The following is a 14,694-nucleotide window of genomic DNA, read 5'->3' on the forward strand; positions in this document are numbered from 1 at the left end:
ACACCGGTGTTAATAACGGGCTCTGATTACCAGTGGAGGTAATGGAAGGGAGATAGAAGTCACCTACAGCTCCTTAAGGTAGCTAAGATAGGAAAGAGGTTGAGCTTGGGGGAAATGGAATCCAGACACACTTGTGAAGGACAGGTGAATCCATGGTTTGTCTAGAGGCCAAGGCAGCTCATACAAGCTGCTGCTCCCAAGGTCAGCTGGGGTCAATCAAATCTAAGTTCAAATCCAGCTCCATCACATACAAGCTGTGAGACCTTGGGAAAGTCCTTTGACCTCTCTAAGCTTTGAGGACCTCCTCTGTAAAATAATGCTTGCCTGCTTGGGGTAACAAGGGTCACGGGGGTTTGGGATGTAAATGTAAAGAAGTATGACATCGTTAAGATACTGCTGTTGTTGCGATGCAGCCTCTAGTAACAATGGCAGCTACCATGGTGACTCTATGTGAGCTACTGCCACGATGAAGAAAAAGCTGCTGATTGTATTTAAGTTCACTGTTTCCAGCATGGCTGAGGTTACGCACAGTGAACATTTTTACTGGCATCCCTGACTTCAGCTAGAGAGGGAGAAAGGGAAACATAAATTGAGCCTCCATGTCATGCCAGTCTCTGTGCTGGGCACTTTATGTGCATTATCTCATTTAGTTTTCTCAGCCCTATGTGCTAGGTGAGATTATAATCACCATCGTACAGATGAGAAACTGAAGTTCAAAGAATAGAAGGGACTGGTCCACAAGCACACAGCTAGTTGGTAGCAGAGCTAGAACCTTGAACCTGGGCTAACTCCCTAAGGCCTTGATTTTCTCAATATCTGAGGTGGCATCCATTAGCAGAGAAGACTCAACGCTGACCATGCTGCTTTTTTTCTTTTTCTTTTTTTTTAAATGTTTTTTCTTTCAGGAGTGTTCTTTTTTTAAATTTATTTTAATTTTATTTATTTTTGGCTGCATTGGGTCTTCGTTGCTGCACGCGGGCTTTCTCTAGTTGCAGTGCACAGGCTTCTCATTGCAGTGGCTTCTCTTGTTGCGGAGCACGGGCTCTAGGAGCGCGGTCTTCAGTAGTTGTGGCACACAGGCTCAGTAGTTGTGGCACACGGGCTTAGTTGCTCTGCGGCGTGTGGGATCTTCCCAGACCAGGGCTCGAACCCATGTCCCCTGCATTGGCAGGTGGATTCTTAACCACTGTGCCACCAGGGAAGCCCCCATGCTGCTTTCTTTGGATTAGGAGTTAATTCTTTGGGGAAACACTAAGTTTTAGGCAAAGGAGCCCTAGGCTGGGGGACTAATACTCTGGGTCATAGTGGGGAATATCTTATACCAGAAATGGAGATACTCCCAAACCAAGGAGGCAAAGGCTTAGTGGGGAAATAGTTTATACAAGCTGGGGTCAGGCCCAGCATCCACTCTTCTAGGTGTTCCAGACAGGCCTCTGATGCAGCTGAGTCAGAGATGCTTAGCCTCAGAGTTGTTTCCTGGTGACTTGTTCAGATTGGGGTACTACAGCCCCATGCTAGGCAAGAAGCCCCTCTCTGGGTAGGGTCCAGAATTCCTGGGAATGTACTACTGCTGTCTGGGTCCTATTGCTTTCTGTGTTGACTCTGAAGGCTTTGCAAGGGCTTGGCTTCCTGGCCAGGCAGGACATTTTCTCTTCCCTGGGGAAAGCCTGGCTCCTGTTGGGGCCAGAGGCACCTGCACTTCTCAAGCACCAGGGGGAGCCACAGCAGCAGCTGCTTGCAATCCGGAGCCCTGACCCTCTGGGTCCCAGTTTGCTAATTTGAACTACCATGTTTCTCTCTGCTCCTGGCCCAATGGCTTTCACAACTTTATTAATATGTTCTCAGATTGGCTCATAGACCCACTTATATTTAATAACCACTCTAATAACCATATCTATTTTTCTACCATTTGTTGAGTGTTTGCTACTTGCCAGGCACTTTGTTAAATATTTTACATACATCATTTCATTGGATACTTCCAATAAGTCCACAAAAAAGGATATTATAATCCTCTTTGTTCACTTGTGGAAACAAAGGCTCAGAGAGCTTATTTACTGTGCCCTTATTGTATTCTTACATTTTACCCTCCTGCTAATCTGTGAGAAAAGTAATATCACCTTCATGTTAGGGAAGAAGAAGCAGAAGAGATGCCTTCTCCAAAGTTCTAAGTGAATAAAACAAATTAGTGGTGGTGGGGACAAGGTTTAAACCCAAGTTTTCTCATTCCAAGTCTGTCGCTTTCTCAGCACTACACTGTCCATTCCCTGACTGTCTTGTTCTTAACTGGCAACTGGGAAAGGCTACCACGTGCTACCACAGGGGATACCTCAGGAGGTCTGTGTTCCCAGAGCAACTCAGCTCAGGGCCCAATCCAGAGTGGGTGTTGGACTCGCTGCAGTGCATAGAACTGCCCCTCCGCTGCCTCCATGATGCTGAGACCTGCAGGAAGCAGTGTGCCTGTGAGTGAAGATCACTCCTCATCACAGTACTTTGTCAGCTACTTCTGTTCTTGAGAGGGAAAAGGTCTTTACTGAAAACGCCCATCAGTATCTGTTCGGAGGGGTGGGGAAGAGATGGGATGGGGTAGGGCATACAAAAGGAGGATGCAGCAGTGTCAGCATCTGTCTGGTGACCAAGCAGTATAGCAAGTAAAGATAACACTCTCTCCCCTCATCAGTAAGTAACCTGTTGCCGCAAGTGCTCACTCTGGCTCTGCAGAACCTGCAGGTGTGTGGCTACCAGCCAGACCCCTAGACAGCAATGCTAAACCTATTCCCAGTTGAGTCTTGACCTGAGGGACACAAAGGAACTCCCACATGCCTGGCCTGAGTATATGACCCAGATCTGCCCTCTCTCTTGGGGAGAGCACATACCCTCTTTCCCAAGCTTCCCAGGATAGGCAACCAGCATGGACCCCTGGCAGCCAGCCCAGCAGCCCCCACTCAGTCTCCACAGCCTGACTGCAAAGATTTCCTCCACACCCCGCATCCCGCCCCTTGAGATAAACAAATTGTTCTCTGTTCCATGGGCCTGCTTTCTCCTGCAGCCGTGCCTCCTCCACATCTGCCCACTCCACAGTTCTAACGCCCCTGTATTCCCTGTCTACAAATTATCAGCATTCAAAGCCTGAAAGTTGGACAAACACACCCATTCTTCTTCTAGGTTACCATTACACAAGCATGTTAGGACAAGGAAAACATTCCTGCCAGGATCCCCCAAACCACTGGACCATTCAGTCAGCAATTGAAGCTGACACTGTTTAAGTTATGTCCCATTAAGGGGGCTGAAAGGCCCAGTTGTCTCTTTTTCACTCATCTAAATGCACCTACTCCCAGAAGCAGTCATCAGCCACATCCTTAGAGGAACTGCCATCTCAGTACCCACATATAGACTCCAGGATGAAAAGTAAGACTGCAGCTCCAGGACACATTCCAGAAAGTCAAACTTTTGAGAAGGCTGAAAAATTTAGTAATGGTGAAGAATCTGAGCTTTAGAGCACAACAGATCTAGATGATAATCTCAACTCCATCTCTTTTAGCTTTACAGCCTTGAGTTTTCACCTCTCTGAACCTCATGCTCCTTCCTCATGTGTGGAACAGGGTTAATATTAGTACAGTCTCTTAGGGAAGTGGTGAGGACTAAACAAATAATGCTTGCAAAGCACTTAAGATGGAACTTGGCACAATAAACAGTCTATAATTGTTAGCTATTATCATTATTAACAGCAGCAGCAACATCACTCGTGTTATCACAGCAAAAAGAAAAGACTGTGTTTCCTGAACCTTACAGCTAGGGTCTTAGCAGGGAAGCTGTGAGGCAACTTTCCAGAGATCTGGCAGAAATGGAGCTAGTGTCCACGAGATAGAAGTGCCCATTAAAGCCCATCTAGTGCAAGGCATCTTCTCCTAAGAGTGAAGGAGTCTTGATTAGGGCCAGGAGCAGTCACTGGCTGGTGCTACAATCTGCTTTAAATCAAATTCACCCGGCTCACTGTCTGATAACAGCCTGATTAAGGAAAATGGGCACCATAAATTTGATTCAAGATTTGAGAAGAGAAAAGGAGGTGGTCATGTATCATCTGGGAAAAGTCCTTTCATGACAGCAGGAACTCGCTTGCACTCAACAGTTGTGAAAAAGTAAAGGCATTTTGTGGGAGTGGGAGTAACGCCGGAGTAGGCAAGGTAGGGAAGAGCTGTGGCCAATTACAGACTCCACACTCTCCACAGTCTGGGGATTGCCTTACAGTGATGAACCTGATTCCAAAGGTTCTCTTACTTCCATTTCCTCTGGCCTCCTGGGCAGTTCCACATGCATCTCAGACTCAACAGACCCCAAGTCAAACTCAGAGCGGCTCATCTCTCAACTTGTTCTTCCCAGGCTCCATTATCTTGGCTAAGAGAATCGGTGCCCACCTGCCTGGCAGTATCCCCAACTTTTCCACTCACTGAGGTCCCACTGACTTTACCTCCCTGTCATCTCTTAACTCTGTGCTGCCCTCTCTATTCCCATGGTCACTGCTGCCTTGTCCAGGACTTGTTTATTTTTACCTAGGCTATGGAACAGCTTCCGACACAGCCACTGTCTTCTAGCCTTGTCTATGCAATCCATCCTGAACTTTATAGCCACAGGGATCTTTCCAAAATGCAACCTGACATGTAATTGCTCTACTTAAAAACGTCCCATGACTTAATACAATTCACACAACAAAATCCGAGTCTTTTAGGTTAGCATTTGAGCACCTTCATGACTTGTCTTTCCTGTACCTTTCTCTCCTGTCGTTTCTCCCCTCATTTCTCTACCTCTCAGATATATTCTCTCTATACCCTAATCCACAGGATTGCTTTTTGGTTATCTGCACAAACCAACCACCCAGAATCTCTAACTTCTAGGACTCTGTGTTATTCTCCTGCCTGCCTCTTATTCTCTATAATCTACCTAGAAAAATGCCACTTCAAGATGCAGCTCAAATGTCTTTTCCTCTTTGGCAACCATTCCCTGATTATGCAAGTAGAGGTACTCACTCCTTAGTCTATGCTTTCACAGTCCCTCATATGCCCCTCAATCTCCACTAATATCACCCTGAACTGTAGATTCTGTCTGCTTCTATTTGCCCCCCAATCCCCTAAACCAAGAATACGGGCTCTCATCTCAGATACCACGTCTGTATTATCTGTTATCCCAACACCCCTCCTCCAGGCACACACAACAGGTGCTCAGTAAATGGGCATGTTGAACTAACATGTTGAAGTTTAACCTATATTTTTCCATTGAAGGATTCCACAGTGGAATGAGAGTCCTAACAACGAATCTACTTCTTATCCTCAGAACCCACTTGCAAGCTCAGCTGCAACATGTGTTCCAGAGTTAGCACTGTTCAATACAACTTTCTGTGACGATGGAAATATATATATATATCTGCAACTGTCCAATACAGTAGCCACTAGCCACATGTGGCTCCTGAGCACTTGAAATGTGGCTACTGTAAATGAGGAATTGAATTTTTAATTTTAAGTAACTTAAATAGCCACCTGAGGCTAGCAGCTACTATACTTGATAGTGCAGCTCTAGATTCTCCTTGGTAAGGACCCTTCCTAGAAAATAAAAATTCCCTCACTAGTTCAGCTGCTACTGGTCCCTGCCTTGCTCTTGGGGCTCAAGGGATTGGAAACAGTGGGATGAGGTGTCTTTCATGAAGCTTAAAGCCACAGAGAACCCTGCATGGCCAGTGATTCTTGCCTACCTGCAGAGGGCATGGGAAAACTCACCATTCTATAGAGAGGGGAGCCCACAGGCTGACTTTGTAGGCAGCCTCAGGCTGCACTGGTGGATTCCAGGCAAATAGGGAGGCTGGGCTCACTGGGCCAGCTCTGCAAACCCTGACAATATTAGAGCAGGCTGACTACTATCCAAACACTCAGTCAGCCCAGAGATACAGAGCAGGAGACAGGAATTTGATGGAAACAATGAATTAGAGGCTCAAGACAAGGGGTTAGGTTATCTGCAAAATCAGATAGCTCTGTTTAAGGACAAAATGTCATCTGGGTTAAAAACTCTGTCATTTATAGATTACCATCAAGCCTGTAAGCACCATTAATAAGGAAATATTAGAAAACCAAGGGGAGAAAGTACCCAGACTCCTCCCTCCCTCAGCTGTGCAAAGGGCCCTTGAAGGTGTTAGAGCTTTGCTCCCAGCCTAAGTCTCAACTTATCTTTATGCCATGGTGATTAAGTGGCAGAGGGAGATGCACCTCAGTCCTGTGTAGAGAAGTTTGGGGGTTGGTACTCTACCTTCTCCAGCTTTCTTCGATGGAGGAACCTTTTCTTCCCTCTTTCTTGGTGCTCTGGAATCCCATGACTTCCATTATTTTAAACTGTCTAATAAAGGTGAACTATTGAAAGGACTATTAAAATGCGATTTAAACTTTATTTTTCACATGGATATATCAGTAAGTCAGAAAAGTTGTATGAAGAGATCATTTTCCTGATTTTGGGGTGTTACCATGTGCTCCAGGTCTCCAAAGTGAGTGAGTAAAAGACCTGCTCCAGGCAGGGAGGTTAGAAGGATCCTAGCCGACTGCGATGAAACTTTATGCCAGAAAACATCGAGGAGGAGAGTTTAGTATTTCAGTCCCATTCTCTTATCTCATTGCATCTGAGATACAGTGAAAGAGCCTAGACTTTCAGTTGGGCAGGCATAGGTTCAAATCCAGGCTCTGGGTTCAAATCCAAAACCCACAAGGGTAGGCCCCTCTGAACTTCAGTTTTCTCATCTATAAAATGGGCGTAACAACACCTACAGTGCTGGAGGCTGTGACAAAGAAAGATAATAACGTAAAATACCAAGCCCAGTGCTTGGCACACAGTAGGTACCACAATAACTCCTGAGTCTTTTTCTTGGATTGTAAACTACAGCTCAGAGCCCCCTCACCTTGTAGGAAATGTTCTTTCCAGATACATTATCTTATCTCAGTAATCCAGATGTGACCAAAATAACAGCTTAGCACTTGCTAACCTTTGCTGCACATTATCATTTATTCCTCACAACTACCTTGTTGGGGAGGTATTGTCATTACCCCACTTTATAAATTCAGAACCTGAGGATCAGAGACTTGACCAAAGTTACAAAGCTAGTCAGCAGCAGAGGGAAGATTCAAGTCCAGCCATGTGTGGCTTTAATGCCCAGCCTTTGGAGTGTCAGGCAGCCCTGCCTTGCAGAGATGACAATGGTTTGGTTGCCTGAGACTTTCTCCCCAGCCAGCAGCTCTCACCTATGTAGTTCTTCATCAGAGGGTGAGTACTTGGCGGTGACATCAGCCAGCTCCCCGAAGATCTGCTTGCTGTAAACAGTGAGGGAGGACAGCAGGATTAATTCCTGCCACGTAGAGCTCAGGAGGCACGTGTAATCCTTGATTGAGAGCTCGCAGAAGAAAGGCAGTTTCTTGATCCAGGCAATCTGCCTAAAAAGCAGCTCGTCAGCCAGGCGGCAAAGCAGGGCAAATAGCTCTGCTTGAGTCACAGCATATCTGGGGGGGTAGGAACAGGAGAAAGTTACTTCTAGTGGCCAGAATGGTGAGGATGGGGGCAAAGGGAGAGAGTACTCCTAAGGGCACAAAGGGTCTCTGGCAGTGGGCTCCTTGCCCTTGACCAAGGATCTCCAGCTCCATTCAATTCAGTTTAATGATAAAGGGACAGGACTGGGGCCAGCAGTAAGCTCAGGGCTGGAGGGGCAGATTTGACAAGAAAAGGTGGCAAAGGGGAAAGGAGGCTTAGAAATTTGTGCAATTATCAGGGAGTATGACTTTTAATGCTCCGTGTGTTAGAAAAAAATTCCCAGTCACTTTTTTTTTTTTTCCTCAGTCACTTTTGCACCAGTTTTGGAAATGAGAGGTCCATTAGGGTGAATCTGGTGCCTACTCAATACAGGGATTGGCACAAAAATGAGCCTCGGGGCGAGATGGCTGAAAGAGAATAGAACAGGTTCAGAAGCTTTTCTTGCTCTCATTGCACCCCCTGGTGGTGCAAATTCAGGAAACTAAGCTACTGCGGGATGGAAGGAGCAGGGCATTTCTCATCTCTGGGCTGGAGGAGATGGGGTCCCAGTTTTCTTTCTCTCAAGGCCCCTGTCATGACTCTTCCCCACACCCCCACATCAGATTTATAAAGGTTTTGGTGGTGGCCTTTTTGTAGGCAGACATTTGAATTTCCTCTTCTGAAATTGGAAACTAGCTTAAGAAATCTCAGGACACCTTTTGGGGCAGAGGGGGCGGTCTAAGCTTAATAACACTCAAACAGCCTATGCTCCAGGCTAAATGAATAATGAGTAGAGCAATGGGTGGGCTGAACTATTATCTACTCAGGCAGAGCTGACAGGATTGAAAGAGTATTCCTTCCACCCACTCAGGCCTGCACACAGAGCACACGGCACTAGGCTACTGATGAGTATGTTGACTAGGGATACAGACAGGCCACAACCAGTTAGTGCCTTGAGTGCCCTGTTAAGAAGCCTAAACTTAATGTATGACTATTCCCAGAATTACAGCTCATCTCTGGCACAGAAGCACTCAGACCCATTCCACAGTCTGGCGTACCTCGGCCCAAACAGAAACAAAAGCCCTTTAATCCCAACTCCATAGGGATTGATAAATAGCCCCCACTCTATGAGAAAAGATGCTCAAGAGAAAAATGAGGGACCACTAACTTCAACGATAAGCAAAGATTTGTCCTCTGATGCTCGAGTCATTGCTTATTATCCCCCAACTCATTCCAAAGCCTGGGGTACAGCAGCCAGGGATGAAGATGGGTGTGGGGTAGGGACCACTTTGAAGCTACAGGGCTAAATAGACCAAGGCTTACTCACCCATCTTCAATCAACATGGGCGTGCCCAATGGCTCCAAGTCCTCGGCTGACACCAGCTGATGAATCAGACTATATGACTGGGGATCCAGGCTGCGAGCTTGTGGGGGCAGAAGTGGAGAGTGGGCAGAATAGCTAAAAAGGTGCGGTATATATTGATAGTGTGGAGGCACAGACATCCCCATGTATTGATCCCTGAATGCCATGAATCCATTTAGTTCCACAGACCTACTGGAGAGAAAAGTCTCATGTCAAGCAGAAACATCACAGGTCTACTGCCTATTCAAAGGAAGTGAGCTAGGAGGTGGCTCAGGTGTTCTTTGGCCATGCACTCTGTCTTCATTAAGCTAAGGACATAATCAATGGTTACATGCATGTCTCCCTTACTAGATGGGGTCTCTGTGCAAATGTGCATTATGTGTGGCTCACCTTTGGACACCCAGAACTTGGCAGAGCTGTACTGAAAAACACTGGTTAAATGACCTCTCTGTATAGGTGCCACATTTGGAGAGTTTCATAGAATATTCATAGACTATGATGACAAAGGTGAGTGTTTATATTTTATACTGCTAGGACAACTAAGTCAGAAACAGGCTAAGTGCCTTGCCAGGCCATAAAACAAATCCAGCACCTAGCAAAGAACCTGGCATGTGGCAACAACTCCCTAAACATTCAAAGGAAGGAACAAACGAATGAATAAAAGTTATAATGAAATATCAAGAGAAAGGAATATTCTTATCTTCCCCACCTTTCTTGGAGAAATCTAACAGTCAACTAGTTTTACCTAGATGACCCTTCTTGTAACAGGGGCTGGCAAACTATGGCCCATGGCCTGTTTTGGTAAATGAAGTTTTATTAGAACACAGCCACACTCATTCATTTACATATTGTCTCTGGCTGCTTTCGCACTACAATGGCAGAACTGAGTAGTTGAGACCTAGACTGTGTGGACTGCAAAGCCTAAAATATTTACTATCTGGCCTTTATAAAAAATGTTTCTCAAGCCCTGTCCTAAAATAAAGATTTCTGGAGAAAGAAAATCTTCCTTGGTAGCTGATGGCTATATTTCAAACCTAACAACTAACTTAAGGTATCATTCTAGAACCAAGAGTCTTCAAACTGGTATTTCATGACACCAGCAAATCTGACTAACTTGAAAAGTTTTCACTGTTTCCTAAAATTTATAATGTGAAAATCTTCACTCTCGCTGAGGCAGAGAAATGATAACTTAATTCTATATTGTCAATGTGTTTTTTTTTTAAATGATAAAGTAAGTGAGAGAAAAGAGCTACAATTAAAATGTTATTCTGTTAGGTGAAGAATGTATGGGCACGGATAGTGGCTATAGCACTTTATCAATCTGCAGAAGAGACTGCTGACATTTTCAAGGTCTTTAGCTAAAAAATGGGCTGTAAAATGCTGCTTTGCATCATCGTCACCCCAACCCCAAAAGACTGAGGAAGCAAGAGTACAATGGCTGAGACAGACTGGCAGGAATACCCAGCCCAGCTCAGAGGTTGCTTGTGGGTCCATTCTTTGGGTGATCCCTAGATGATGCTGGGTTTGCCTTGAAGCTCACCTGGAGGACAGTGTGGAGCCTGGTGAGGGCTGGTTGCTCTCTGAAGCCCTGTTCCCAGGGGAACTGTGGTCGCTGTCACCATGGTTGCTCCAGTGACTGGCCTCTTCCTCAAATTCCTGCCCAGACATAATCCTTTCGATCTCTTCCTCTGATATCTTTGACAAGGAATTGATATATGTTAGACTGGGTGTTCCTTCTTTAGGACTGAGACCTTATTTAAACTTCATGGGGATTCTTAGAACTCTTTAGAGAGAAAGCCAAATCCCCTCCCCTCCACCCACATACTCTAGGTCTCTCTTTCACTAATCTTAGGACAAGCTTGGTTGCCTGCCTGCCAGCACTATGGCTCACCATGGCGTTCCTTTTGTCCATTTACCCTCCTCCCAGCCACAAAGCCTCTAGGTTCCTCAACACTCCTCTTTGTCCTTAGTCTATTCTTTCCTGCTGCTGAAACACCACTCTTCAATAACAAACTCCTACTTGCCATTTAAGACCCAATTCAAATGTCACCTTCTTTTTGAATCCTTCTATTACTAAGCGCAGACAGAATTTTAGGTCCTTCTTCTATCCACTCATAATTCTGTGTATTCTGAGAGAGGCAGAATACCATAACGGTTAAGAGTTTGAATTTTACAGTCAAATCACCTTTGTTCTAATCCAGGTTCTGCCACTTTCTAGTTGTACAATCTTGGGCAAGTCATACAACTATTTAAACCTAAGTTCCTTCACCTGTATAGTGGAGAGAATAATAGTATCTATCACATAGGACTGTTTTGAGGATTAAATTAGTTAATATATTATCACATGTTTAGAAAAGGGCCTAGCACATAACAACTATTATGGAAGGCTGACAATGATATCTTGATTATCATTGTTATTTTTATAGCACTTATGGTAATGTATCATAAAAATATCCTCTATAAGACCTTAGGCTATGACAGGATCTAGAAAAAAGCAGTACTCAAATAAATGCATGTTGGATAAATGAATAAATGTCCACTTACTAAGTACTGACTATATACCTTCGCATGAGATTTCTTAGTAAGAAAGACATTTCTAAGCCTACTGAATAAAAGAAGAAACTGTAGCTCAGACAAGCAAATTGACTTGCCCATGTCTGAGCAGGAGTTTGAGGAAGAGGCCAAAGTAGCCAAGTATTCAGTCCAGTGCTCTAGCTACTATGCCATATAGGGAGTGGACACACACTTCTTCTCTAAAGTGTTTAATCCAGAGTTGAGGCCAAGCTGGCTAAATAAAGTCAGCACACAAAATGAGAGTGAGTGCTAAGGAAAAACAGCCAGATGAATATTTGTTTCTTGTTCCTATGGAAAGCCTGTGAGGACATTTTCTCCCAAGTCTGTCTGACACAAACCTACATACTTCTTTGCCTGTGAGGGAACCTTGAGCTGCTCCAATCAAGATATAAATAGGCATTTAGAACTGGAAGTTAGCCAACACAGAGGACTTTGAGGGAAAACGAGAAATGTTTAACTGGTGCTCAAGTTGAGTGATTGGTTTAAAATAGTTTGGATTGCATATTGAATTAGAGGATTTGTCTTTTTTTATTCAGTCACATGTAGCAAAAAAAACCCCAAATCTTTTCTCTTAGAGGTCCTTAGAACACTGAAATTATTGTTTACATTTTATAAGACAAATGGTGCCATCAAATTACAAGCCATCTACTGAGGCCCTGAATGTGCAGCCTCAGTGATGGTGGTGAGAGCAAAACCAGAACGTCGAGGTCATGAAAGTACTTGAGCTTGGCAAAAAGGGCCAGTTATGGTAAAATCAAGCTTATTCCAGCTGGAAGTCAAAGTTGGACTATACTTGTCTCTCCCTGAGGGTCTCATGGGACACGAAGCAATCATTAATGCATTGAACAGGGGATGGAACTTGTTGGGAGTGCTTCAATCTGGGTGTAAATCTCATCTGTCATTTCCTAGCTGGGTACGTACTGTTGAGCAAATCACTCGAGTTCTCTGAGCCTTAGCTCCCTCATTGGTAAACTGGAGATAATACCACTTCCCTCATAGCTCATGATTCCCTCACTGGGTGCTGGAGCAAAGAAGCATACAGGTTTGAGTCAGGTAGACTTAAGAGGTTAATCTTAGGTAAACTTATTAAGTACAGGTGCACAACAGGTGCTCAATAAATGGAAATTCTATCACTTCTTATTTTTAATTACAATTAAACACAGTTAAGAACTTGGAGATAACAGCTCTCTCTTCCTAACACACCACCTAGAAACAGTAAAAGACTAAAAGGAAAATTATATGCCCAGTATCAAAACCCCAAAAGCAATGACAGATGAAATAGGTTTTTCTGAGCATCAGTCTCCTGAATTCTGGAGAGAACATAGAGTCTGGAGATGTAAATGACTGAGGATCCCTTGGCATGGTGAGAGAGCCACAGAGGATACTCAAAAAACATTAGGTAATAGTGAGGAAGGTTTTTCACTGAGGAAATGCTTAAGAATCCTTCCCAATGGATAAACTTTCTATTGTATCTAAATGTAAAAAGAATAAATACAAATAAGGCCATATATGAAAAGCCCATAGCTAACATCATACTCAGTGGTGAAAAACGGAAAGCTTTTCCTCTAAGATCAGGATCAAGACAAGGATGCCCACTCTTACCACATCTATTCAAGATAGTACTAGAAGTCCTCGCCAGAGCAATAGGCAAGAAAAAGAAACAAAAGGCATCTAAATCAAAAAGGAAGAAGTAAAACTATCTCTGTTCACAGAAGACATATGATCTTATATGTAGATAACTTAAAGATGTCACCAAAAAACTATTAGAACTAATATAAGAATTCAGCAAAGCTGCAGGATACAAAGTCAACATAGAAAATCAGTTGCATTTTTATATACTAATAGTGAATTATCTAAGAGAAAATTAAGAAAACGATCTAATTTACAATAGTATCAAAAAGAATAAAATACTTAGGAAAAACTTAACTAAGGAGGTGAAAGGCTTGTACACTGCTGAAAGAAATTAAAGACATAAATAAATGGAAAGGCATTCTGTGTTCATAGATTAAAAGACTTAATATTGTTAAAAAGTCCATACTATCCAAAGTGTTCTACAGATTCAATGTAATCCCTATCAAAATTCCAATGGCATTTTTTTGCTGAAAAAAACAATCCTAAAATTCATATGAAACCACAAAGAACCCCAAATAGCCAAAACAATCCTGAGAAAGAACAACAAAACTAGAGGCCTTGCACTTCCTGATTTCAAAACATATTACAAAGCTAAAGTAATCAATACAGTAAAGTACCGGCACAAGGACAGACATACAGAGCCCCCAAATAAACCCAGACATATGGTCAAAAGATCTTTGACAAAGACGCCAAGACCACACAATGGGAAAAGGAGAGTATCTTCAACAAGTGGTGTTGGAAAAATCGGATATCCATATGCAAAAGAAAAAAATTAGAGTTTTACCTTATGCCATACGCAAAAGAATAAAATTAGAGTTTTACCTTATGCCATATGCAAAAAGCAACTCAGTGGATTAAAGACTTAAACGTAAGACCCAAAACAGTACAACTCCTAAAAGAAAACATAGAGAAAAAGCTTCTTGACATTGGCCTTGGCAATGATTTCTTTTTCTTTTTTTAATTGAAGTATAGTTGATTTACAATATTGTGTTAGTTTCAGGTGTATAGCAGAGTGATTCAGTATTTTTACAGATTCTATTCCATTACAGGTTATTACAAGATAATGGGTATAATTCCCTGTGCTATACAGTATTATCCTGTTGCTTATCTATTTTATATATAGTAGTTTGTATCTGTTAATCCCATACCCCTAATTTGTCAATGACTTCTTGAATATGACATCAAAGCAAAAATAGAAATATAGGATTACATCAAACTAAAAGACTTCTGCAAAGCAAAGGAAACAATCGACAAAGCAAACAGGCAACTTCCAGAAAATTTTTGCAAACTATATATCTGATAAAGGGTTAATATTCAAAATATATAAGGAATTCCTACAACTCAATACTCAATTAACTAATTAATCAGCCTGCTTAGAAAAAGCAAATACTAGGGACTTCCCTGGTGGCGCAGTGGTTAAGAATCTGCCTGCCAATGCAGGGGACACAGGTTCGAGCCCTGGTCCAGGAAGATCCCACATGCCGCGGAGCAACTAAGCCCATGCGCCACAACTACTGAGACTGCGCTCTAGAGTCTGTGAGCCACAACTACTGAGCCCACGTGCCACAACTACTGAAGTCCGCGCACCTAGAGCC

General features: G+C 43.4%; 1 protein-coding gene across 2 annotated transcripts in view; it reads right to left on the reverse strand.

The window, feature by feature from the left end:
- Positions 1–14,694, reverse strand: part of NR6A1 (nuclear receptor subfamily 6 group A member 1) — a 216,229-nt gene that overhangs the window by 11,958 nt on the left and 189,577 nt on the right. The window contains exons 5-7 of one of the 2 annotated variants that reach the window (XM_057548903.1): positions 10,434–10,588; positions 8,858–9,082; positions 7,269–7,523 (exon numbers count right to left, since the gene is read on the reverse strand). In XM_057548903.1, coding sequence (XP_057404886.1) covers positions 7,269–7,523; positions 8,858–9,082; positions 10,434–10,588 — 635 coding nt within the window. Of the gene's footprint in view, positions 1–7,268; positions 7,524–8,857; positions 9,086–10,433; positions 10,589–14,694 lie in introns of both variants that reach the window. The other variant, XM_057548901.1, reaches the window with a different exon arrangement.

Source organism: Balaenoptera acutorostrata, chromosome 6 (genome assembly GCF_949987535.1).
Source record: "Balaenoptera acutorostrata chromosome 6, mBalAcu1.1, whole genome shotgun sequence".
Taxonomy (NCBI): Eukaryota; Metazoa; Chordata; class Mammalia; order Artiodactyla; family Balaenopteridae; genus Balaenoptera; species Balaenoptera acutorostrata.